The sequence below is a fragment of the Haliotis asinina genome, chromosome 14, assembly GCF_037392515.1.
Source record: "Haliotis asinina isolate JCU_RB_2024 chromosome 14, JCU_Hal_asi_v2, whole genome shotgun sequence".
Classification (NCBI taxonomy): Eukaryota; Metazoa; Mollusca; class Gastropoda; order Lepetellida; family Haliotidae; genus Haliotis; species Haliotis asinina.
The window spans coordinates 18,186,255-18,214,117 of NC_090293.1; the positions used below are offsets into that span (position 1 = coordinate 18,186,255).

Here is a 27,863-nt window from a genome sequence, read left to right on the forward strand (position 1 = left end):
ATATAACATCATTTAAAACATCAATTTTGTGAACCAAAATGTTTTTCATCAAACATAAACATAACACCTGATTTTTATGATTGGGTAATATTATACAGAAATAACATAGAATGCTAAATATTTTCCCATGTGTATAAGAGTTCAGTACATAGAATATGTCATGAAAAATATACTAACGTATTTCGATGTTAAAACATAACGTACATGAAGTGTTATAAAGATGTCAATTTGTCTAATATGTCCCATGCTGACTATACATTGAGCAAGCAACAAAGTAAAGTGATTACTATATAAGTTGGAGTAACCGAGGAAGAAGTATTTCCACCACCATTTCAACCCTAAGTGATGCAGGTCACAGACACTTATTGTAATAACCCAAGGGTATGGTACACAATCATAATCTAGAATTTAAACAGAAACCAGCTGATTCAGATAAAGCTAAGGGAGATAATTCTGTGCGGCATATGACAGTGTTGTATATTTTCCTGTGTATGCAACAATATGGGCACAATATATACACATTTCATAATTGTACATGAATAATGGTAAGAGTAATACTGTCTGAAGCCATATCAGCAATATTGCAGCCAATCATGACTACATATTTAAGTACAATATGAAGGCCACAGACCCCATTATATCACATGAGCAGAACAAAGTGAGAGGAAGCCCAAATAAGTACAGATATGGAACATGTACTACCACTGTCAAATCCCCTGAACGTAGGTTCCATACAGACCAAAGTTCATCACTGGGGTTGACTTCAGATTCAAACACAGGAATTCCTCCAAAGCAGCTAAGTGGCACAACTGTTGGAGCACACATTCACTGTGTCCAACACTATCTCAAAGCATAAATAGGCAATCACTGGATTTTCAGGAAGGGAGCTAGATTTATGTGAGATCCACATATTTCTTCATTTTTTATATGTTTAGGAACTCCCATCATTGTAAGTTGCTTAATTATACTCTTTTTAAGAAATAGAAAATTCTCACTTTCAGAAAATCTGTCTAAGTTCTGGCAATAGTCACAATGTTGTACAGTTGGCAGTAAATACTCTCAAAGACGTAAATGCTTCAGAGGAAATGGCAAACACAGTATTCGACCACAATACACATCTGAAAGTTCAGCCAGGGATTTATCTAGGATTTTAAATGAAGCAGTCATGACAACCAAACTAACAAATACTGGTCTGTCAAAAACTACGACCATATTTAACTTTTATATTTTCAATCACTGTAAGATAACACTGAATTCAAATACTTAAAAGTACCATACAATTAAGGATATATAAGCTATTTCTCATTTTTTTCACCTGTTATCAATGAAATTTTAGAAAACTAAAGTTATCTTTCCTATCAATTGATTTTGTGAAACTATGAACTCCAGTTATGAATATTTATTTAAATTTGCCAAAACAAGTTGCCTCTGGGAATGGCAAAATGAATCCCTGTGATCAATCAGAGCATAAAAGGAGAATAATAATAAATAAATAATAAAACTGAATTAAATTAAACTAATGGCACATGTAAAAAATCAAATTATTGTTTGATTTCACCAAAACATTTGTATGTTAAGGGCTAACAAAGGTAACTGTTTCTAAAACTTAAAAGGTGAATTTACACCAGGGATCACCAAAGATGGCCGTCTAAGTACTGTACAATACCATAGATAAGCCATTTTGGGGGGAGGAAAAAAGCATGTAAGTGTACGAAACATACCATTTTGACACTGATGCTAAGGGTCAAATTCAGGGATTAGCTTAACTATGATGATTTATGGTATATCATGGGGACTGTATCACTATTTGTCTGATCGCCTCACCACCATACTAATCAGGTCTACTTCAAGGGTTTGGTGAAAATACAAAACAAGACTAAAACAAGCTGGCTGAAATATCAACGAAGCAAAATACATATATATACACTTTCCCTAAAATACAATGTTTGATACCTGTCACCACAGTAACCAAATAATAAAACTGAATCAAATTAAACTAATGGCACATGTAAAAAATCGAATTATTGTTTGATTTCACCAAAACATTTGTATGTTAAGGGCTAACAAAGGTAACTGTTTCTAAAAATTTATCTTGATTTGGGGTCTTTGAAAATATAGGTTTGTTATGTCAATGTCTGGATTTGAATTAGCTTAAGGTGCATGAAATACTCTTGACCAAAGTCAATACCAGCTTCAAGATGATATCAACACTGATGACACAATATGATAGCTTGGATGTTAAGGTATGGAATGATACAATACCATATGATACGTGTGTTATTCGGCACAATCAGCCATTTATGAAGACTACACATTTGGATACTTATTCCACACACAATTAAACTAAATTATTATTTACATTTCTATTGTATTCATTATGAAAGTCATAATGACAGCAACAGATTGTCCTCATGATGTGAAACTGTATTGCTGGAATGTCTGACCAATGTTTGACTAGCATTGATACAGCAAAAGATTGTAATTCATGACAGTTTGAGACTGTTCCAGTGTATGAGTGAGTGACTGAGTTGGGTTAAGGCTTCTTGAGAGTGTTAGTTATATTTTGATATGTCGTAGTGTTTCCCCCAAGGCATTTTGGCAGGGTGTCACCGTTCATATGTCACCTGCCATTCTTTCAGTACAAAAATTGATATGAGTACTTGGTGATTTTCCGTTTCTATTTCATGTTGAAGTTAAGTGAAGTAACTGTGCTCTTTGAGTCTAGAGAATAACTATACATGGATGACTTCACATTATTCTTGGAAATCCATCATTGCATGCCGTTTTGAAATTAACTGCTCCTTTGACAATTCTGTTGCAATGTCCATTTCCATTTTGGTACCCTGACGGAAACACTATGTCAGCTTGATGACGGAGAAAAGTCTGTGTGATTCTGTGGATTGACATCTGCCATTTCAGGGGGAATCTAGGATTTATACCAAACATCAACCAAAGATTGACATGGCCAAGGGACATGACTCTTCACATAAGACTGCCGTGCCTCTGACAACTTGCACCCTTGCATCTATTTTAAAACAAGCTGGTCGTGAGAATAATTTACGATATCATTCCGTTATTACATATGGGCTACACACAATACAGAAAATGCTTCACAATTTCCAATTATGCCAAAATGATATTCATATACCTTGATTTAAAACTCAGAGGATAAGGTATCCACAACAACCTTCACCTGACTAAATGATGCAATACTCATGGACAAAACCTACAGAGAAAATATAAACAAGCCTAGTCTTTAAAGGAACAAAGAGCATAGATAACATAACAGTCATCAAAGCTCAAACCAAAACACAATTACTGAAGGTAAACACAAGTAATGAAATAGTAAGGAAATTTCACATGGTAAGATTGGCATTGTATGGCATGAATAAAGCTTGTTAACAAACTGAGAGGTAAACAGACATTAAGCAACACTGTACAAGCTATAAGTCTCCATACACTAATAGCAGTAATAATAAGCATTGGTCTGAGTGGGGTTTCCACACCATCACACTTCACACTGGAGGAATACCTCAAGTTGTCAGATGAAGTTGTCAGATGAAGACCTCTCCGACAATCATTAACGACGTGACAATTCAGTGCACAGGTACGTTGCCCACACACAACGAAGCAGAATGAGAAGCATTTGGGATTTGAACCCATTACCAAAAGCATTTGTGGATCTACAGATCTACTGTGAAATATGCAACCTTGATGACCAGAGGCCCAACATAACTTGGAAAGCTAGAACTAATGTGAACATAGAAACAAGAGTTTTGTACATGCCATTTTAAGACAACTTCGGTATAAAGGATGTGTACTTAAGAATGACACTGTCAATGATTTTTATTTTCTTGCTAATCGCATGAAACACCTCCATCTCCATAGATCAGAAACTCGGGTTAAAAGACTGAACACAGTTCAGGGATGGTGAAAAATGTCTTGGCACAGCGTAAAGGCCTGGTGGACTTATGGTCCTGTCAGTATTAAAATGTGAGAAATGAGTGTGTGGTGAAACTATCAACAGCATCAGTAATTGCTTCCTTAAGTTACTTTTTCGGCTCATTCTAAAATCTGGTCAAACAATATGAGGCTGTTTCCTAATAATCACCCATTCACGATTGATGTTCGACACAAGAGTTTCAATACATTCCATAAACAGAATTAAATCAGGGATATATATATAATCCTTTCCAAAAATTGTTAAAACAAAGTTCGCGCTTCTTGTATTGTGTTTCTCAATCTTCAAGTTTTACATACAGGATGCACAATTCTTTAGTCATATATATTTTAGCTTTCAATATCTACAATAGGAAAATGGTTAAAATATTACCTTCCTCCCTTGTGGGGCTGAACACCAAAATATTCATCTGTCAGACGCAATCACTATTCAAGATCAATCTCATATATTTTACTGGAGGAAATGAAATTATCATTAGGAATAAAAAAAAATCTATAGTTGTTTTGTAAGCAGATATTCAGTTTGAAGAGAGGTGACCATCCTCTACAAATAAAAACAGATTTGCTTTAGAAGTATCAACAGGGTTCTGTGTTTACCATCTGTTAAAAACTGTTAGTTCTCTATAAAAAAAGGGCATCACATCTGCTACCAGAAATGTTGCATCAAGGTATGCTGATTTACCAATGCTACTTTGATAATACCCTGAACTCATTCTCATAGATGCGTCAAAAATCATATCAAAATATCTCCTTTTTAATCAACAACTGATCAAAATGATTCCCAAAAGTGATCCATACATTTTTATATCCTTATACTGAGTTCCAAGAAGAAATGTGAAATCTGATTGGAGCTTTTCATAGCATAATTGAGATGAGTCGTAATATAACATTATGCAGTTAGTCAATGGGTTCTCATTATTTATAACACTCTGGAGAATGTCATATTCACCCAAATGAACATTCTCTCTATGTCACAAGTCCTTCCAATGTACATTCTAAAAAATATATCGTAATGATGCTTTCAAAAATATTACCGTTAATACAAGAACAAATAGTACATGAAAACTTAGAAACATAAACATGAATGGAGATTGCTATATCAGATAATGTAGAACAAAATAAACACAGCACTTCTGTTATCAAAATCCTGATCTGTGTCACTGACATAAACATCCGTCACTACATAGCTTTTACATTAACAATCATTTGGTACTCATATACTGAGATAAACAAATAAAGGAACAGAAAAATTTAAGCGTTCCTTTAATATTTTCCAGTTTTCATCACCTGCTTTGAATAGTGCTGTGGGAGAAAATCTTGTTTCCTTCAGTATATTTTTTGGCTTCTAAAACATTAACAGGTAAAAATGGTTTTTATCCAACCAAATGCTGAGGATACTGTTTCTCAAAAAAAAACATTTCAAGGACACTGACAAGCGCAATGATTACAAGTACTTGATACAGCTTTCTTTTTTAAAATAATTAAATGACTAGTTTTTACCATACCCCACTTCACTGTTATAATACCTTCTGCATGAAAACTCAGAATCAAGACTTTCAGAGCAGTGTGGTATGGACAATACCTGTACTGAATAATACCTGTAACCATAGTAACACTAATACAACAAACATGATAAATATACCAGGCTTTTGTATTTCATATTCTGCTTTCAGAAAAATCAGCCAAACATTCTCAAACTAATGAGAGAAAAAAAAACATGTTGAAGACAACCATTTTACCTCATGTCTTAATCCAGAAAAAATAGAAATTAAAAAAAAATTAAAAAATTAAGCTAAGTCACTTACTTTTAAGTGTGCGTTTTAACAAGTTTTTCTTTAGGTTTGTGGATAATTTTGCCAGACTTATGTATATGTTTCAATATACAATACGTTTTAATCATTTTAATCTTTTGATCAAGTGATAGAAAAACACAACAGTTTCCCTCTTGCTGACCATATCAGTCAAAGATATCAAGAGGTTCAGTTCTGCTATATCGGCATAGTGAATTTCAGAACACCACTCTAAGAAGTGACCCAATTGTCAATGTCACAGGCAGTTATAGATGCAACAATTACTATTCATGGAACAGCTGTATTGACAAGACTTTCATGCAGAACCGAATGTTTCCTGTGAAGCATAGACGACATAAAGGAAGCCATCCTGATCTTTCTCCCGCTGGTACACCTCGGAGATGGGCGTGGTGTTGCTAACCATGCTGCGGTCGTTGACAAGGAGGTAAAACGCCTGACTGGGATGCAGCTGTAGACGCCGTCTAAGGAAAAGAAGGGAAAAGGGTTATGATTGGTTCTGTCTTCTGGGACTAAGTGAAAGAAGTTAGCAAATTGTTATATCACACCAGCCTGTAAATAATATAGTTATATCATATAATAGTTCATACTATATCGCAGAGGTGGGGGAAAGCTTTGTGGATAAAACATTTGCAGTAGATATGACTTCAATTTCCCACATGGGTGAATGTATGAATCCCATTTCTGGTTTCCCCCAATGTGATATTGCAGGAAGTCACTCACTCATGCGATGGAGATATCTATCGTATTTGTGGGCGAAAAAGCTGTCACAAATGATTCACCCAAAAGACACAAATATGCACGCTGACTACACATCATGTCTGCTAATTTGACTTATGACAACTGAACACAGGATAGGGATTTCCCGTAAGTTGTATTCCATTAGTTATGAGTCTTGGTTCTTGGAATCTCCTGATCGCAGTACACACGGTTTGATCTGTTGAATCTACTTTCGTCTTGTTATTATTTAGTAAAATATTCACAGACTTAACATACATTGTAGGCTTTATCTTCATCAATAATGCTTTTCTCATGTCCACGAAAAAAAAGCACTGACTTTGAATATAACCTAATAATAACCTAGATATAATCTTGACAAACCAGTGACGTGAAATGCCAAAAACTGTCAATTTCATAAGATCACAAAGATATGTAATTGGTCATGGTGCAGAATACATAGCTCAATGTCAAGGTAGATAACTCTTTAATTCTTGAATGTATTTTAATTATATCTAAATTATATTGTCAATTTTCAAACAGAATATGTATGTAATAGTATGTCGTTTTGCTGTGTTCCATGAATCTCTGACAACAACTTTGAAACAATGCTTTAATTAAGTTTTCCGTTGAAATGTGACAAAAACATTTCATTGCACTAACAGTGAAACAACCAAATAGGTTTCATTTATCAATAATGTGTTGTGCATGTATAGAATCTGGATGTTGCCAACAGCATTACAACACATTGCAAAAGTTTTTCTACACTCACATCTGGCATTTTTCCACTACATGCTCTGGTAGATGACATTAAACAGCCAAGCCTTGATCGAGGAAGCAAAGTAATTGACGGCATAACCAAAGCAAAACCTGCCCAGGAGATTGAATATGGGCCTTTGGCATGATGAGAGAATGTATAAACCTGCTCCTACTCTACTGCCCCAAGAATAGACAAAGAATAATGATGTTCAACGAACCTGATAATTTTGACCAGCTCGCTCATGTTCACATTGTCTGGGACGAGGAACTTGGTCTTGTCCAGCATCGGCAGGTTCTTTTCATTCTTGTAGCGCTCGATGATCACCTGAAACATTTTCATGAAACCATTAGCAGGGATTTCACTGGGTTATTAATATTAGGGGTCCAAGGTGAAAAAACGAGGGAAGTCTAGAGGCGTGTTCAGAAACGCGAGCACCCTCAAATGCCCGCGAGTACTCGATCCTGAACGTCTGTATCCGAACAAGTGCTTGCGAACCATCCTCACAGCTACCTCGCCAAGTGAACAAAGATGGCGACTGTGTTCTATGAAAAAAAATTCAAATCACCATCATCAGTAAGCATCCACCTGACAAAGGTGCAAGAAATAGCCAAGAAACGTTGTGTAAACAATAAAGAAGAAGTTGACATTCATACCATACATGTTTAATGTTATTCGTCCCCACTTGACCTGTTCCGTAACCTCCAACAAGAAGACCAAAATCTATTTGGCTTGTCCCGGGATAACACGAGTCGGTTTAACATAATCAAGAGCTCGCATCTGTTCAGGACCCATGCGAACGCTGGTATGAGGCAATCGAGTAGGTGCTTGCGGTTCTGAACATGCCTCTGGTCAATGTCAAAATTTACATAACTGTACACAGCTGGAATTGAAGCAAGACTTTACATGCTCAGAGGCAGTAATTAACATCAGCTGTGGTATGTCCAAACTATCAAGTGTTGATGTGTGTTCTTTATCTGCCAGTCCTACGTACTTTGCGGGGTCCACCTAACCCTCTTACATAAATTGCCATGTGACAGCCCTTTACAAAAATGTGCAATCTTAAGAGAGGTTTGTTAAATTTTAAGCAACCAGTCGTAACATGTAACATGGCTTCACAGAAGTACAATTACAGTCATTACAGATATTGGATACACTGAAAGAGAATCAGTTTCAGAATATGTTTCAATATCGAAACAGACACGATTGTATAGCAACTTTCACTTTTATCCCTTTATCATATGTGTTAAAAAGTAAATGTCATTAAATAGTAAATATGTCCTTGTAATGTTGTAAATAGCAATGACATTCAGACACAGGAAGTTGACTTTCCTCATATAAGGTGTATCAGTGTTCACTGCATTTTTCACTCAAAAGAAAATAATATTCAAAACACACAAAAATATTTTGCATGCATTTTTTGGACGCATAGATTCTGATCTACTTAATTTTAAAAAGTTCCTTAAAACAGCAACACATACAAAAAAAATGTGAAATGATTGTAATACAAATTTGTTGCTCAAGAGGACTTACACCACATAGTAAATAATGTTATTTCTGCACGCACTCATACAAAACCTACTGCAAACACTGAGTGTATGTACAATCAATACTTCAACAATAAAGGATAAAACTAAGAAGGCATCACCTATTCAGAAAATCTAGACACAGTTCCAAGGCACAAAACTATGATTAGTAGTAATAGTACTACAGGGATGGGAAATAAACACAAACAAAAGTCACGAACCTCACAGGCTTGAATTACTACACTGGACCAATATCGGCAATTATCAGTGTATATTATTGTGTATAATCTGTTTTCAGTTTTTCTGCATGAGATCAGATCCAAAATATCCTAATTTTAACAGATTTTAACATCTTGTTAGCTCTTTTATTGAAGTATAACATGACATGAATTTGTTTGATGTCATCATCCTGTCATGGTATACCATTCAAAGAAGCAAGAACACCTGATTATTTTACAACATCATAGCTGAGTTGTATTAACACATCTTGTTCCTGATATTGTGTACTTGTCTGGAATAATTGATAATATCAATAAAGAAGAATCAATAAAAACTTGTCTGTCTACTTTGTTGGTGAAAATATGTAACAAAAGTAGCATGGATCAAATACTACACAATAAACATGAAGCATAATCCATGGTTATCTACCAGAACAATGATAACAGAGTTATCACACTCTCCTGACAACACATTGTTTGTTAATCATCAATAAGTGTAACATTTTAAACATGTGGAATGAATAAATAAACAAGGGACAATGAAGGCTGTTGCAGTCTTCTTAAAACAATGTGATATAATTTTTAAACATAGAAAAACAAATTGGACAACATCAGAGACATATCTGGACTTGGAAAGACCACTGGGGATCATGTTAAATATGTTCAACAACAACAGAAGAGGATTTGAAAACAAACTTACTGGAATTTTATCCACATGCTGGCTTCTGATGGCTTCAACATCCTGGACTCTCTGGTCTGCAAAATAAGAACATCTACATGATATATCATTATTTCAGGTATGGCAATAAGGAAGGACTCACAGGTCTGAAAAAAATAATGCCATACTGACAAGCTTCTACAGAACCACAACCTAACTTGTGGATCACCATGCTTCTACTTTAAATCTCATGTGACGTCACAAAGTTGTATTTTTTATGTATACACACTGCCACACCTCCCTGACAAATATGTTCCAAGTCTCTGCATTCACCTAAGTACACCAAATCTTACTGTTCAGCACAAATAGCCCTGATACCACTAATACTCAGATTTCATTCTTACAAAATGTCAAGTGAAAAAAGAGACATTAACACCAACCTTCCTACATCCCACTGTTTGCTTTCCCATATGTCAACACTTACTGCAGTGGGCTGTCGTACATAGTCATATAAAGTAACTGACAAAGTAATCCATGAAACAAGGCAATGTCACATTTTGTGTGATCACGAATGGGTGAACATTGTAAATGGCTTTGGTAAACAAACATTTCATTCATGAGTGGAATAGTAAACATTTTTAATTTGCTAAATTAGTGAAAATAATCAGTGAGTACATAAAATACAATTATGCACTGAAAATATGATTTTTGACACACTTCCCTTATATCCACAAATCATGGTTACGTGAGTGTGGATTAATTATCACTATTTGAGGTATAGCAATAATGTAGGGCCACAATATGATACACAGCCAAATGTGATAAAATTCACGTTCCAAAACAGTGGACCTGTGACGGTCCGTGGTAGAAGAGGCCTTCAGCAACCTATGTTTGCCATAAAAAGCGACTATGCTTGTCGTAAGAGGTGACTAACAGGATTGGGAGTCAGGCTCGCTTACTTGGTTGGTATATGTCATCAGCTCCAAATTGCGCATATTGATGCTCATGCTCTTGATCACTGGATTGTCTGGTCCAGACTCAATAATTTACAGACCACTGCCATGTAGCTGGAATATTGCTGGGTGAGGCATAAAACTAAACTCATTCAAGAACAGTGCTGGTATTTTGTGTGTGCATATTCTTTCCCCTTTTGCATATGACTCACAACCCTCAGTTTTATAACTTTAAAATTTTGGGAGTGAAGATAGGATATTGAAAAGGCAGAAACCAAACATACATGGCTCATTGTGAAGATTCTGACTTTGAGACTGAGACTGTGGCAAAATACACAATTATGAATTCTACATAAACTGGTTCTTGAACATCTTCTACTACCATTCACTTGCTTTTACACCCTTATTTATTTACGGGGTAGTGCACTTTACCGGGTGCAATTTTTCCGGGTTTTTTTTTGGTTGGATATACTTGCACCAAAGGTAAGCCAACCGTATCCTTTACTCACTAACCCTAAGGATCTAGAAGGGGGGTGCCCAAGGGCTAAGGATCTAGAAGGGGGGTGCCCAAGGGATAAGGATCTAGAAGGGGGTGCCCAAGGGCTAAGGATCTAGAAGGGGGTTGCCCAAGAGCTAAGGATACAGCAGCACGCTCATTAGCAAGCGCTCAGCAGTCCCCAGGTAGCGTGCCCGGTAAACTGCACTCTAGCCAAAATGTGGGATAAAAAAAGTTAGTAAAATATATAGGTTACGGTTAGAAACAAGTAAATAAAGAGCCATATTCAATGATTTTGCATAATATTCAATAACAACCATGACACGGTGTCCCTTCCTAACACTGTGACATTCTGAACAAAACTTCCGGAAGGGGATACAAGCAAAAGTCTAACGGTGTAATGTTTTCTACGCCAAACATCGGAGGTCAAAGATATTCGTTCGAGGAGACTGGGTTTTCCCCTCGCAACGTCCACCATTGCGTGTCATGTGATCCGCAAATATTAATGTTACGTTGATCACATTATTTACAGACATCATGAAACTTAAACCACACCACTCTTTACTACGGTATGCATACCGGGCTAGTAATTGAGGTAGGTCGTGTTCGACTATGACAGTCATGACATCTTGCCCCGATCTAGACAATCAACAATCATGGTGACATCATTTGTAATACTTATTTTGACAGTCACTTTTGTTGGCATTTCCTGTCATAGTCTCACAATCAGATGAAGATACGGTACATATTAACAAATGGACATACCATGGGTTCTTCTTTCTTTGAAGGTTTTCGGTAAATGTGCCATTGTTGTCAAATGATAAACACAGCTATCAACAATCACTCTCTTCTTTCACTATGTCCGAAACCGGATGTTTATGTCACTGTCTTCGGAAAATTCCACTCGATAGTTTCCGTAATGTCTCGGAATTTTACGCAGAATGACGAAGGTTATTCGGGCACTTGCCGAACGACTATTTGTATTACGGAAATATACGAGCTTTCACGTGACTGGTCGTGACTAATTCGTGCTATTCCGGTAGTAGAAATAGTACAGGTTTTGAGAGTGGCGAAAGGGAACCTTGGATGTGAACATAGGTTACCTCCCCTTGACTGCACATCTGAATCCCTTGCCCTTGTCTTCGAGATATGTCAGGCATCAATTCAGTCACAGTCAGGGCTCCACCCACGAGTAAATTGGTGCTGTGTTTCCACAGCTATTTTACAGGTTACAATTGTGTACATTGTTCAGCTGATAGATAAATAAGGGATAATGACGTTTGATTTATCTCGACTCTCGCCAGCCAACCCAGTGACATTATGAACACTGATGCATGCAATGGAGGGTACTGTGACATCAGTACAGTCACCGATTCTACAAATACTTTTATTCCAATTTCCGTGACCATTATGTATCATAGAGAAAGTATTCTAGTCTGGAATTGTACACAGTCGATTGTCTTTTAATGTACATAATCTTGATAGAAACAGAACATACCTTTTAAAGTGGAAGGGAAGCCCCTTTGAGACCGGAGTTTCCTTAACCTGAGAAAATCTGGGTTTGCTTCATTTAGAGGGTAACAAGTAGGCCAGTCTAGTTAAACTTATGCTCAGTACTTTTCGTTACACTCCACCACTGAGACTCGGTGGTGTAGTGTAACGAAATACACGAGACGAAGTTTATTTAGACTGAAAAGTAGGCCGAACTGAAAATACTGCGGTTCAGGGAATATACCATAGATTGTGTTGCGTGTGATGATTTTAAAACCATTTAAGCAATAGCATATTTATGCAATATCAAGGAGTCAGAAAATGACTTCACACAGTGTACCCATGTGGAAAATCGAACCAGGGTCTTTGGCGTACCTAGCGAACGCTAGACTAACCCACCGCCCCCGGTCAAATAATAACGGGAAGAGAATAACGTTACAGGTACTACCAGTATTAGAGGACAGAGAATGTTGCATCAACGCTAATATGAATTCGGAGACCTTGTGACCAAATAAGTATTCGGTCATGAATTATTTAATTGGGTGAATGTGGCAGTAGCCGTTAATAAGTAAGTCTTTATTCTTTCGGTCAGTCTCGTCAATACAGATTTTGCCATTAATCGTAACGAACCGCCTACATTTCCACCAATAAGCTCACCAGGATGCCTGTACACAAAACGATCTTATATACATTAACACAGACTTAAGGTAGTCTTCACGCTAATGTTGTTTAAAATTTGTACAACGTCACCCTGCACGTTTTCTTATACCTTTTCGCCTTTGAATATCCGGGTTAAAATCTACCTCCAGGAGGTAGTTAGAGGTGACAAACAGGGGTCGGGTGGTCATGCTCGCTGACTTGACTGACACATGTCATTGGTTCCCAGTTGCGCAGGTCGATGCTCGAACAAAACAAACATATAAGAAATAAGCTGAACTAGGGAATCTATGTAGGTACGGAAAACGTCGCCTCCCACTCCTAGAAATGACCGTTATTAAATGTCGTTTTTCGAGAACCCGTACAGTATCGCCTTTAAGCGGCTTTCACACATTAACTAAAGTGTGGATGTATGGACTGTTCCAAAAGAAACATGGCGCTTAAATTACACGAAAATGTGTTTGACGTTTGAAAACTCGAGTTTGACAACTTTCAACATTTTAACATATGCCTTCAAACTTTATTTACCGTGCGATGGCCGCTTTAAGCGAGTTCAGTGTAAAGCGAGTTTTCGATTGGACATGTTCTCAAACTCGAGTTTGAGAATGTGAACATTCCACCAACTCGCCACCAATACTAATTTCAAAGTTGTCAGGATCGGTTTCTATTCCCACCAACTTTTCCATCAAACTTTCGGTGTTTTCAAACTCGAGTTTGACATGTGAAGTGTTGTCAAAACTCGTGTTGTTCAGAAACGACCAATCGCAGTCAATGAAATTGTCACGTGACCGCATCGATAGAGACGTTGCGCTCAAATGACACAAATGTTGACAACATGTGTTTGACGTGTGAAAGCGTGAGTTTGACAACGTTTAAAATGTCAACAACGTGTTGTCAAACTTTAGTTTGCAGTGAAGGCTGCTCAAGACTTCCAGTGTAACGATGGCATGGTATTGTGACGTCATCACATTCATGACATCATAGCATAGTCGATGTCATCGCATTCTCGACTCCATAGCATTGTAAGTCATGTAATTGATGACGTCAGAGCAGCACAAAATCTACTGTCAAAACGATATGTCTTGGCAGGTATCGTTTAACCTGACACAAGCAATATCTCCAGTGGAACACAATTTTGGATGATAAATACTCTTCCACATATTACACGTGTGAATGAAAGTGCGCGCCTGTGTATGTATATGCGTGTGTGTATTTTATATCCGTATGCATATGTAGAACGTCATACTAGCGCTTTTGGGTGATTTGTATAGAACTCGAAGATGCCACGGGAGCAGTGAAACAACGAGTTCGTATCGTTATTATCCATGTTTCTCTGCTCCCATGACATTTTAAAGTTTAATATAACATCCATATGATTTAGTATGACTTTCTGTATCTATTATATACCGTCTTATTTTGCATTAATTAGTTTCAACGAGTTTTGGAGAAAGTAGAACCACCAGGGGCTCAATACGGAATCTCGGGTGCAATACGGAATTTGACGAAGTCATATATATATCACCCCAACGATTACATGGGTGTGTAACAGATGTTGTTACATATCCTCTGTTTAGGATTCGCCTTCTCAGTAAAGAACAGATTCTAGTAAGTTTGCAATGTTGAATCCTGTCCGGGATTCGAACCTAAACTCTCGGAGTCTGGCACCTAATCGCCAGCACACATCTTGCATACACAGTACACTTTTATTAGTAGCTGATGTGTAGTCATGTGAATGTTGATTCAATAAACTCCACATAACCATGTACAGTACAGCTGGTAATATCTGATGATATGATGTTTTCATATTCACTTTTATTTGTGCGCGTAACAATTTTTATTGCCATTAAAAAATAAATTTTGATCATCTATTTGTCCACTATAAGAATGAGTGTCTGTAAAAACGAGTGTGACTGAATCTGCAACTTATTAACACACTCTAAACTTCCCAAATTTATGAGAGAAAAATAATAAAAAACGTGTCCCTCCCTCGTCATTGCAGCCCAATCTGTTTGCAAAATGATCGAGCTTCCAGTTTGTGGCAGTCGCGTGTGGACCGTTCATATGCAGAAATGTGTGGATATGCATGGAGGCCTGGGATATAGGGGTGTACTTAGAAACAAGAACACAAACAGGTACGTGCGTTTGCTCACCATTACGTCATCAATGCGGGACAGTAAGTTACACGCATATTTCAGGTTGTGTTGTTATGGTGTACCTACTGACATATGTGGAGGGAAAATAGCATAATATTCACAGAGGATATAGTATCAATGTACATGTTCTAGATAGACGTGTTTGGGGAACAAAATTGTGTTATAATAGAATGAGCCGGGTGCATCTTTTCGAGAAAGGGGTGGAGTGAGGGGAGGTGCACACTCTTGAGAAGAAGGTATGCACACTTCACCCCCCATGACAACTGTTATTAGCAGTTCAAGTGATTCTATCATTTTATGTGGATTTTGTACATTTGACCAGACACCGAAATATGATCTTTGATTTGAAATATGAAAAAGTGTTTATTCCTGAAGCCAAAGGTTTTATGGAGATAATGTACACCATGAGTATCAGCATCATGTAGAAATCCTTTGAAGAAATCAGAGTAAGTGCGGCCTTGACTAAACAAAAGCTATTAAATGCAATCCTTGGGCTGATAACAGTGCCCCCGGGGCAATGCTACTTGCTACTTTTGTGCAGCTTTGTTTTACCGCCAATTTACACGTTGAAGATTACAGCCAATCCACTTCAGAGATTCAGTCACGTGACTATATTTGCTCCATCGTTCAACATGGAGGTCACGCAGTCTTTGGGAGGGTGAACGTGACCAAAAAAATCGACAGACTACGAAGCGTTATGCCCAGGAAGAGTAAAAGTCAAGGTAGGGTTAGGAAAAAGAATTGTTTTGCTGACTTGTGAACCTCACCCGCAGATCTCTGTTGATTATTTAAATACACCGATGTTAACATGCGCGGAAGCGCGCTCTATATACAGCTCAAAGGCTAGCGTGCTTCAAGTATGTTGTTCTCAGCGCTGTTCGCACGTGTGGGGTGATATATACAAAATACCACGCACCAATGGCGTCTGTTTGATAAATAATATTATACCCCACATTTGGCAGTATTAGATCGATTGTCTGCTTCCATATTGGTGTGTGCACTGATCGTTTACTAGTTTTATACCAGTACAGTTTGCGTGTTAATTACAGCAATTTAGAGATATTCCGGTCTGTCAACAGGATACCAGGTATATGGACGTCGTAGCTAAAATAGTTCTGTGGAAAAACACAGTCTTATTGAAAACATAGTTAACCCCTTATCTCCGTCATCACTGTTATAATTAATTTGTTTGTTGTTAATCATTAAACTGTTTTATGTTTACACCAGCGACTTCAAAACGTAAAATATTATAGTCAATACAGATGAATCAGTCATGACTCTACTTTGAGTCATACACTGTCGGAATTCCATCACCCAAACTGATTTTATGTTATTATTTAATTTTGCAATGTTTCTGATTAAATTCCACTTAGTAGTTCAGGTGCAAAATGTCATGCTCACTCAGATTGCTCATACAGGATGTGAATACACCCATACCAGCATCTATGAATATTTTGACATTTGGAAATGTTTAGATTGTCAGTGGAGGATGTAAGATCCAAACCAATCCTATATTAAAACCAATCATTGTTACACAGTCTTGCAGGTGAAAAGCATGAGTAATGGTTAACCATTGTAAATATGCTATAGTCGACACAACTGAATGTTCAGGGTTGATTTTTTTTGTTAAATATAGATCTACACATATTACAGCACACCATCTTTGCTGGCAGTTTTGTCTTGGAGGTTCATAATATTCTGTTGCTGAGTTACGTTTTTTGTTGGCGTAGCATTCTGTCGCCAGCGCGATGTTTACATTGCTGCACATGCGTACATAACCCTACACATACCAACTCTTTATGGGAGGATCAAGTGTTGTCTGTTATTAGCACATCCTGTCACCTCTGCTCATAAATGGTACAGTCCTGGTTGTTGCTATAAAAGTAAGGTTTGCGTGTATCTTTTGGTTCCTCTTGGGAAACAAGTACCACTCTGTCGCATACCCCACAGTGAATGGTGTAGTCATGTCAAAGTCCAAACTTGACCGGTATCCAAAGTTTGCCACTAACATACATGTGAAGAATTTTGTGAGCAATCGGTACATGTGATGAAACGTGTACGTTTTTTGTAATTGTCGTCAGTTATGTTCAAAATAGAAATATTTCTGGTTTTAAGTAATTCAGATAGGGTGCTAATCCTAATGATGTGAATTCCTTAGTGAGGGGTGGGGTCCATATTAGAAAAACACATGCTCCCAGAAATATGTTAGATATGAGGTTGAATAGATATTGCTCTGAGAGGATGCCGTCAATGTATTTATTTCATGTCTAGAATGGGTTGAGTAAGGGGTGATAAGGCTGTGATAGGGATGAGGAATGGATTGGAAATAAATATTATTGGACAGGGGTTACTGTTGTAAATAGATGGGTGCATAGGCATGGCTGAGCTGAAGTGGTGAGTGCGAGTTGTCCAGGGTGCTGGAATTTGGTGTGCAAACAGTTTCCCCTAGACATGTAAGGATCTTGTGATCATGGGTAAATTACCTGGTATCACACACTGGGATATAAATGTAATATAGCACCAAACCGTTATTGCTGACTTTGTTGACATGTCATATCCCAAGTGCTTGGATCAATGCTCATGCTGCTGATCACTGGATTGTCCTGTCCAGGCGTGATTATGTCCAGACCACCATCATATAATACTTAATATTGTTGAGTACGGCATAAAACAACTAAACAACCAATCATACTCGTTATCATATGGCAGCTTGGTTAGAAAATTGGCATGAGTAGTTATAATGCTTTGTATCACCATTTGATTATTGTATTGATCATGTTGATGCAGAACATAATACAAGAAAGACATTTATTGTAAGTAATGTAGAAGGAATAATTACACTGTTGCTGTTTGCCCACATGATCCATTAAAGGGTTCTCATCAATATACTGAGTAATAAACACGCGTTAGTGTGAGTAATTATTGCTTGCTCATCAGCAATAGTATTGTTATTTACAGCTACTTAAAACAATCAATTTAAATATGCTATAGATTTTTTGATAATTTTTCATTTTAGATATTTGGTAGAGATAGTGCCTTGAAAATGGTGTTGGTCATTCGTGAGATGAAATAGCTTATTAGTATGTTTTGACCTGAATAGGTGTAGATAAAGTCCATATAAGTAAATTTTCTTGTGGAATTGTGTACTCCACTTGGCTGTCTCTCCTTGACTAAATGGGTCAACTTCGGGGCCCTTTATTGATTAAGTCGGTAGAAGAGCAGTCTATTAATCCGCAGCCACCGTGTGGTATGAGGCTGTGCACACCTCCCTAGTGACGGCCAAGATATTGCCGACGCAGCCAAAAATATTGCAACATCGTCTGTGGCAGTGTTTGGAAGCCTGCTGATCGAAATGGCTAGAAATGCCCACAATCGATGACCAGAGGTTAATGATTTATTTCGATGTGGAGAAAAGGATGGGATAGTGAGTGAACTGATTCCAAATCAGAATTTATATTTGGTCAGTTCTGTCCTCTTCTATGTATGTAGTTATATTGTCATTTTGTATGTTTTATCTCATTACCGTTAATATTGTTAAAAGAATTATGTATATTATCAGGTTAATGGATTTGTTTTATGAGGGTGTGGTGTGTAATGTGTTTGAATTATTAGCAAAATTTTATTTTGTATTTAATAGATCTAAAATCTAATTAATTTATATTTGAGAAGATTTGTCTCATGTGAGCAAAAAGACAATGAACATATAAAATAATTTTTGAGTTACTATGACAATATGGGTGATCCTGATAAGTAAAATCAAATGATATATTTTCACATTTGAAATCTCATGTTTCAATTGATATTCCATAGAAATTTCCATGGCTATTGCAAATGATTAGAAGAGTTGCCTCCCTTACTCCATATTGAGATAACGTCACTATTATGATAATAAGATGTTGGTTATAATGTTTATTGATGCTCAAAATATTGTTAATGTTATGATATTTAAAGTTGTACTTTGTTATTTTGAGAGACTTTGAAACAGCAAAGACACACTACAATGGAATGCTTTTAACTTTTCATTTGAGGTGATTGAAGACAAGATGCAAAATGAAAATCAAGTTTTGAATGTGTGATCATATTTGTCCTCAGCATAAAACAACATTTGTTTGACACTACATGTGTTGATAACAGGATAAAGATATTTGTAAATAGATTGTTTTTACTATCTGGCATTAGTGGAAGGTCGACCAGTTTATCTCATAGGGGTTTAATAAGATGTCACCTTGAGATGACCCAAGTTGGTGCTCACAAGCCAGTACCCAATCTACACTGTACAGGGACTCACGATATACATACTGGTAGATAAAGAAATCCACAATACAGTGAAACAACACAAACCTCCCTTCTGCATGTCTCAAGTGTATATCAATATATTCAAAGAACTGATTCAAAGTTAAAAGATTTAAGAAGGGACCTGTGAAGACCTTCAGTAACCCATGCTTGCCATAAAAGGCAACTGTGCTTGTCGTAAGAAGTGACTAACGGAATCGGGTGGTCAGGCTTGCTGACATGGTTGACACATGTCATCGGTTCATAATTGTGCACATCACTGCTCATGTTGTTGGTCAATGGATTGTCTGGTCAAGACTTGATTGTTTACAGACCACTGCCGAATAGCTGAAATATTGCTGATTTGGGCTTAAAACTCCACTCCGCTCCGTTCACTCACTCTAAGAAGGAAAGTCATTACTTGGTGGATAGCACACATTTCATATCCTGCCAGTTTTAAAATACTGTCAAAAATATTCTCATGGGCCCACTTGCACAAAGCGATCTTAGCGCTATAATGATTGTAGCTCCCATTCTCCAATATTGGCTTAAGAGAGCTGTAGGGCTAAGGTCGCTTTGTGCAAGCAGGCCCTGATGTATTGAAGTAGGTAGTGGGCAGACTAGAAGACTAATGCCAAGCTAGTGAGTGGGTAGAGCGCACTGATTATGAGCACTGATTAATGATGAAATGCCATTCCATTCCCAGGACTACCGGATACTGCAGACCGAAATATGACGGTCTAGACAAAAGGACTTTCCACTATCCTGTGGACAGAGTTTAGGAAATTGCTACTTATTCAGTCCTACTTATCAGGAATCAAATGCCGATAAATAAGCAAGGAAGGAATATTGCTTTGATATCAGAATCTAGAAGTATTGTCTTTGTCTAAGATTTCATGTTACATAGATTGGGGTAGCCTAGTGGATAGAGTGTTCACTCGTCACGTTGAAGACCTGGGTTTCATTAATTACATGGGTACAATATGTGTGTCCCGTTTCTCTTGTCCCCCGCCATGTTATTGTTGTACTATTGCCAAAAGTGAGATAAAACTAAACTCAGTCACTCACACAGATTGTGTTTAAGAATGTTCCTTATTTGTGGTAGCAATGATGAACATGTCTCAAAGAGGATTTAGAAATTGGATTGTTTGGATTAGATGAAACAGACAATTGAGTTTTGATTGGTTGATCCTTTTTTTTTGATTACCTCTGTCTCAGAAAGAACTTGAACATGTCTCGTGTCCTCCACTGCAATATTGCTGGAATATTTCTAAAAGCAGCATAAAGGTCACTCTGCGGGTGGATCTATCAGAAAATGATTCATTGACCATGGAATATTAGAGGGATTGTTCTGTCTAGCATGGGTTGGATTGTAACATTGTACCATCTGTCCTATCTTGAAGCTGGTGGAGCTCATCATTTTGTGCACATTATGAAGTCAATAGATGGTTACTAGCCGAGTCCACAAGATCGAAATGAATTTTTCTAGTTGCAAAGCTTTGGTTTAGAGGCCACCATTTTAGATTGTTTTTGCATCAATACCGCAACACTGCTAAAAGACAATGATTATTTGATTTATTTCAAAACTGCTCTATATTTCACCCCAAACTGTCAAAGTTGTTGGCGTAAATGCTTAAACAATTTGAGAGATTGCAGACTGATAATATATTCCAGACATTTTGGTATGAATTAGCAATATCATATACAGCCGAACGACATTTAAAACTACATTGGTACGAATCAGATATGACTTTGAGGCAACAGTTCGAAAATCTCCCGCTACATTGACCTTTCTGGGATTGGAAAATCGATGTAGAAATTGAAGCGCATGAGAAATGGTAGAGCAATTTGTCTTGAAACTTTTTCTGTCAATTTACATTGAAAGATTCTTGGTGTGAACAGGTTCGACCATTAATTGTAGTGTAAATGTCTATTAGTATAAGATACGGAGGATTATTCCATATCGGTCATTGTAACGAAGCTAATATGTATGTTATACATGACCCAAGAGGAGTTAGTCCATAGCTAGTGACTAGTGTAACATCCTACTGGAGTCTTGGAGCACCTTGTGATAGATCAGGGAAACTGTTCCAGGTTGTTTGGGTTAGGTTTGATCAGTTGGTTTTGTCAAGTTGAAGAGTATTTTATTTATTTTTTAGTATAAATTACTTGGTGGTGATATCAAGATTTTGGTATCAGTATTTTAAAATATGTATTTGTTTCCTAATTAGACTTCTGTTGGTTTGTGATTCTTTACTAATGTATTTTTGCTTTGATAAAATGTGTAGTTTTAGTTCTGAGAGAGGTGATTAATTTGACCACCAGGGTGAACTGTATTTTAGGCTGGTATCATTGGTGAAGTTTTTTCCATGCTACCACAAATTAAACATTGAATGATATTGTGATAATGAGTGTTAAATATAGCATGACTTATTGAGGGCAGTATGTGATGAGTCATGGCCTTTCACATAAAAAATAAAACTGATTTAACTTGATCAATTTTACTGAAATGTCAAATTAGTCAAAAGTGAATTGGAGGATATTTCAAAGAATTTTTGAAGAAATATAATAAAGATAATTTGTCTTTTACTTGGATTTATGAAACAGTGTCCAGGCATGAAGAACTCCTTAATACTTGACATTCTGGGTCTGTCAGTATAAATTTTACTGAATAAAACTGTGTTCCAATAAGTTTCACATGATTAGCTCTATTACCCTTCCTCTGATAGGACTCCACTTCCATTTTTTGACTGAACAATGGGGATTGCTCTGCAAAGTTGGAAACTGCAGTAACTATATTAAGTCTTGGAATATCTCTTTCCAAATGTGATTACAGTTTAGTTTTGTAAAATTCAGTTATTTTTGACTTCTGAAAAAAATCTTTGTTGGCTGCATTCAAGATTGTATTCAGTCTTCTGTGCTTGGCTGGCTGGCTGGTCGGAACATGCCCAATATGTACGACAGATTAGAATGATTAATAAGTGTAAATATCATTAATGGGAAATATTACTGAATAATATGAAAAATGACCCAGGGTAGAATTTGTCTTCAGCAACCCATGCTTGCCACAAAAGGCGTCTGTGATTGTTGTAAGAAGCGACTTACGTGATCGGGTTGTCACACTCGCTGACATTCTTAACACTGTCACCAGTTCCCATTTGCCAAGATTGATGTTCTTGCTGTTGATCACTAGATTGTATGGTCCAGACACAATAATTTTCAGATCATGCTATATAGCTGGAATATTGTTGAGTGCAGCGTAAAACTAAACTCACTCACCATGCTCACTGGCATGAAAATTGTGTGATATGTTCACAGGACTTATGTGATGGAGTAAACTGTGATTTTACACAAAGATTACACACAGTTATGTCTGTATTCATAAGTAGCTTCTAACACATATTTAAAGTTTTGTTTTTGTCAGTAGTCCTTGTATTGATTTTACCCGCCTTCGATGTAAAATGTGTTGATTGGTTTTTATATTTTGAATCTGATATTTATTTATTTGATTGATATTTGCCTCACAATATTGATGTCTCACCAAAGATAGGAAAAAGAACAAACTAGGGCTCATCTTCAGGAACCTCAGCAAGTCTAGACTTCCACATGATGTATGACAGCCTTACGATACATCGCCGTCCTGCTGTCTACATTGAATCACAGTGTATGTGAAATTTAAGAAATTTACGTCTTCTTTCAAATTTACAAGAAACATTTTGAAACTGTTCTAAGTCTTTCAGGGTTTGGAATTAAACAAGCACAATACAGTTAAGAAATCTTAGGACTAGGCTCCCTTTCCACAAAGCGATATCGAATCTAAGATGATCGTAACTCCCTTAGTTTAACACAGACTTACGATTGTCATGGTTCTACGGTTCTGATTCCTAACACTATTGGGAACCAAATCCACTGTTGACTATCATGAGACTTATGGTGAACAATTATTGATCATAATTGATATACATACATTTGTAATGTAATCACCCATTTTATCCTTTTTTCTTATTAATTTTTTATTACTATTTACTCTCATACAATGACATGCATGAATGCAAGAACATATATTTATCAGTATATCTCATTACTTTGAGGTTGCAGCAGTAGTTACCATAGTGATGAATACAAAAAAATAAATACAATGCTGGTAGCTTTTCACTGTTAAGCCCATGTTTGTGAATATCTGTCAAATGTAATGTTAAGTTTACTTCATTAAGTGAGTTATACAAAAAAAACCAAAATTCTGATTATTTCTGTTTTTTTGTACAGTTGATAATTATTTTTAATTCCTCTTTCAATGCATTTTTGATCATTGAAACACCACTAGCCCTGGACCTCAGCAGTATGACAAAATTGTGTGACAACTCTTATTATGTGAGTTATTATTTGTTATATCTTATGTGAGTTATAATTTATTATGTGAGTTATAATTTATTATGTCTTATGTGAGTTATAATTTACTGTATCTGATGTGAGTTATGATTTATTATATCTTAGCAGGAATGTGACTAAGATGGCCTTTAGAAAGGAGCCTTGGATATATTTATCTGTTTTTTTCCATGTCAGCAACGACTGATGTTTCAAAACAGTTCTCAGTCAGATAGTCTCAGGTATTTTGTCACAAAACCACCACCAATGAAGTGTTATCACGTGCTGGACTAAATGGATCTCACATGGTTCGATGTCCAACCTGGTTCTTGTTAATGCACAGGGATCGAACAGGTATAACACCATCCATCCTCTGTGTCTTTGATCTTTTTACTTTTGTTATTAAAGGCAAACACTGCTCAATAGTTGTTGAAACTTTTTGGAACAGTAACTGGAAGTTTGATGGTGTCGTTCACTGATAGTTACATTTAATTATCATTCTTCACATTTACCTATAAATGAGGACAAAATTTTGAGATCCAAAGTAATTCAACACTTAATTTCATGTCACATTTTAGTCTTGATATCAACACCTGTAATAATATGGCTACATTTTCATGATTTATTCAATGTAAAAGAACATCAAGGCAAGATTTCTCACCAACAGCTGATTCTGACCAAGTGTAAGAAATTATCTTGAGGAATTTTTTGTAAGCCACTGTTGTGTTTATAACCTGAATGTAGGCTCCAACTGTGTGCCTGTTCTGACATCAGTATTCCGATATTTAACTCAGGATCTGGGTGGCCAGGATTTAAGAAATGCTCCCCAAGTGAAACTTCGAAAGTAGACTTGCACAAGCATACACTTGATTTCAAGTTTTTAAGAAAAATTAATTTCTTCGTTTGCCATGTGATGTTGCTTGTAGCTAAATCTGCAGCTAGGTGTCAGCTGTAAACAATAGAGTCTGGAGCAGATAATCCAGTGATGGAAGTCATGAGTATCACTATCAGTGTGCACAACTCTTAAGTTATATTTCATGCGTTTAGGTCTTGAGAAGATTAACTAGACCCTGTAGAGTAATATACAAAATATGCTGGATGCTTATTCTGTAGGCAGGGATGAAGCTACTTTCAGTACTAACAGGCTGAACAATGTTCTAGAAAGATCAAAGGTATTGTAGCAGAATTATGTCTGGAACTCCTATACTTTACCAAGAAACAGAAAAAAAATTGGTATATGCTGGGATTGGGAAAGAGAACTTTGACAATAGGCCATTTTCAGAATTTTTAGCCTTTTTCTAAATTTAGAATGGGCCACTGCCCTTGTATCAATATTAAAAACTTCCAAATTTAATGGGCCATTTTTCATTCTGATGTGCCAAATGGCCCATGGCCCCTGCCTTTCCCAATCCCTGTATATGTTGATTGGTTGGTTGTTTAAGGCTTCACTTTACAATACTTCAGCTTTATGACGATGGTCTGTAAATAATCGATAAAATACAGTGATTGACACTGAGCATCGATCTATGCAATTGGGATATGATGACAGGAGTCAACCAGGGCCTAGATTTTCACAGTTCTCCTAGTGTTATGATATATGGACACCAATGCTAATTGCCTTTGCAAGCCTTAGTTGTAGAACACTGTCCATTTATTGGTTACAGAATTTTGGCAAGTCTTGATGGACGTTTCAACAGTATCATGATGTTTGTTGATAATGAATACATGTACTGGCTATCTTTGCCACGTATCCTTAGCTTTCAGTGTCACCCACCAGTTATCCTCCTTTAACACCTTACTGCAATGAATATTGGGTTTTAATGTTACCAGAACCATGGTAAATCTAGCTAGCACCTCAACAATGCTATGATACAAAGAATATCAGCTTTCAGTGCTAACAAAGCCCCACAATACTGTGATGCAATGAATATTGACTTTCAGTGTTAACAGAGCTTTGTAAGTCTAGTTTGCGCCTTACAGTACTGTGATAAAATGAATATCAGCTTTCTATGCTATTGAAGCCCTGGCAAGTCTAGTCATCCTTTAGCAATAATGCTGTGAAACTGAACATTGACTTCCAATGCTAACAGAGCCCTGGCAAGTCTAGTCATCCTTTTACAATAAGGCTGTGAAACTATGAAGATTGACTTCCAATGCTGAAGATTGACTTCCAATGCTAACAGAGCCCTGGCAAGTCTAGTTAGCCCCTCAACAGTATCATGATATATAAGATTGGCTGGCCATAGCAAGAAGCCACATCTGTGTGTAATTTTCTTGAATCCGAATGTAACCTGACCCCCAAGCTAGTCTGCCTTCAGACCAGAGGTAGGCAAGCAGACAAGCATAGAGCGTTGAAAATACCCTGGATTCTTCCATGAACAGGGAGGAGTATCCATGCTACTTGCAGCCCAATGCTGCGGGCTCGAAAATAAGCTTTTTACATCCTCTAAGGTAAATACTTTGATTATGTTAGGTTTGAGGAGGGTAAATTTAAGAGACTGTGTTAAATGGGTTTTGGAGGGGGTGTGGTGTAGATTTGGAGGGCTGTTTGAGGGGGGTCAGAAAGAATGGGGGCAATGCCACATCATGTGTGTTAGTAATTTAGGGTACAGTTTGGCAGGGATGACAGTTGTAAATTTGAAAGGTTATTTTGAGGGATCCTGGTTCCTGTGTGTTCTTCAACAGCCTCTTTTTAGGTGTACATGCTTTTAGCCGTGTTTTGTTGGTGATGTCTTTGCAGAGGGTTTACAATTGTTTGTGTTTCATTCAGATTTTTGTAATTCATTGTTCACATAACTCGCCATGCTTGCATTAATATTCCTCTTTGTGTTATTTCTGGGATATAGTTATATATCAAAATGTATATTCTGCTATATATGTGCATTATTGTCATAAATACAAGTTGACATTTTCTAAAGAGGTTTTGTAACATTAATTTTGATAATCCTGAATATTCTATAGAATGTTCAAATCATTCCTGGGTTTTGATTGCCATGGTAACTGGAATAATGAAGAACGTGACAAATATCTATACTGTTCTTCCGTACTGAAACACTTCATGTGTGTGATCAACTTTATTGACGAAAACAAATTACAAGTTTAAATTATTTAAGCAGTACATCTGGAAGTAGGTTGAACAGACTGTTGGATAACATTGTTGCATATAATTGTCTCATATTTGTAAGAATAAAATACATTTTTGCTACAGTAGTTTTCAGTGTAGGTTTGAAAGAGCGTCAGTATATTTTGTGTTTGATCAGATCACTGTCAGGTCAAATATAGTAGCAGATAGTCCCCATTAGGTTGGGTTGTGGTAATGGTTCTGAATTTAATTAAAACAAATATGTATTTTATTTATCAATGAATGTCACAAGTGCTAGAAAAATGTAATTCTGATGAAGTCTTTTTTGGCCAATTTTACTTTTCTGCTGAATTGGCACATTTGTCATGTGCATTGGTGTTTGTCTGAGATTGTGCGAGACATGAGTGGATCAAGGAATTTTGGGGGGGTTGGAGGTCCCTCATCTCCTGAACACCCTCTCACCCCTTGGATGCGCCCACGGTGTACAAAGTGACCAAACTCATAAATAGTACTTTTTCCTTGCTTCTCAACATGTGACTCTTTGAAGGTGTTGATGAACTGAATCTGATTGATAATCCATGTAACTGAAATTGCTTCACCAATGAGACTGCTGCTGATTTTGCCATGACGTGATTCACTCTCCATTGACAAGGCAAGAGTCTGAACAGTCATCCCTAAACTATTCATTAACGTAAATGTTTTGTTTATTTCAGTTATTGTTAAGACATTTATTTTTCTACATTTAATGTT

The 27,863-nt window shown here is 36.8% G+C and overlaps 3 protein-coding genes across 4 annotated transcripts in view; 1 reads left to right on the forward strand and 2 right to left on the reverse strand.

Moving 5' to 3' along the window:
* The window catches only part of LOC137260975 (uncharacterized protein KIAA0930 homolog), a 225,905-nt gene that overhangs the window by 39,459 nt on the left and 158,583 nt on the right, over positions 1 to 27,863 (reverse strand). The window lies entirely within an intron of this gene.
* Positions 1,306 to 11,985, reverse strand: LOC137261550 (microtubule-associated proteins 1A/1B light chain 3B-like). Its single transcript, XM_067799313.1, has 4 exons — positions 11,859 to 11,985; positions 9,687 to 9,742; positions 7,463 to 7,569; positions 1,306 to 6,232 (listed from the first exon to the last, which is right to left on the reverse strand). The coding sequence occupies exons 1-4, from the start codon at positions 11,899 to 11,901 to the stop codon at positions 6,067 to 6,069; spliced, it is 372 nt and encodes a 123-aa protein (XP_067655414.1). The 5' UTR covers positions 11,902 to 11,985; the 3' UTR covers positions 1,306 to 6,066.
* The window catches only part of LOC137260968 (B-cell CLL/lymphoma 9 protein-like), a 136,618-nt gene continuing 124,763 nt past the window's right edge, over positions 16,009 to 27,863 (forward strand). For both annotated transcript variants that reach the window (XM_067798554.1, XM_067798555.1), the window contains exon 1: positions 16,009 to 16,116. In XM_067798554.1, coding sequence (XP_067654655.1) covers positions 16,092 to 16,116 — 25 coding nt within the window. In that variant the 5' untranslated portion in view covers positions 16,009 to 16,091. The remainder of the gene's footprint in view (positions 16,117 to 27,863) is intronic.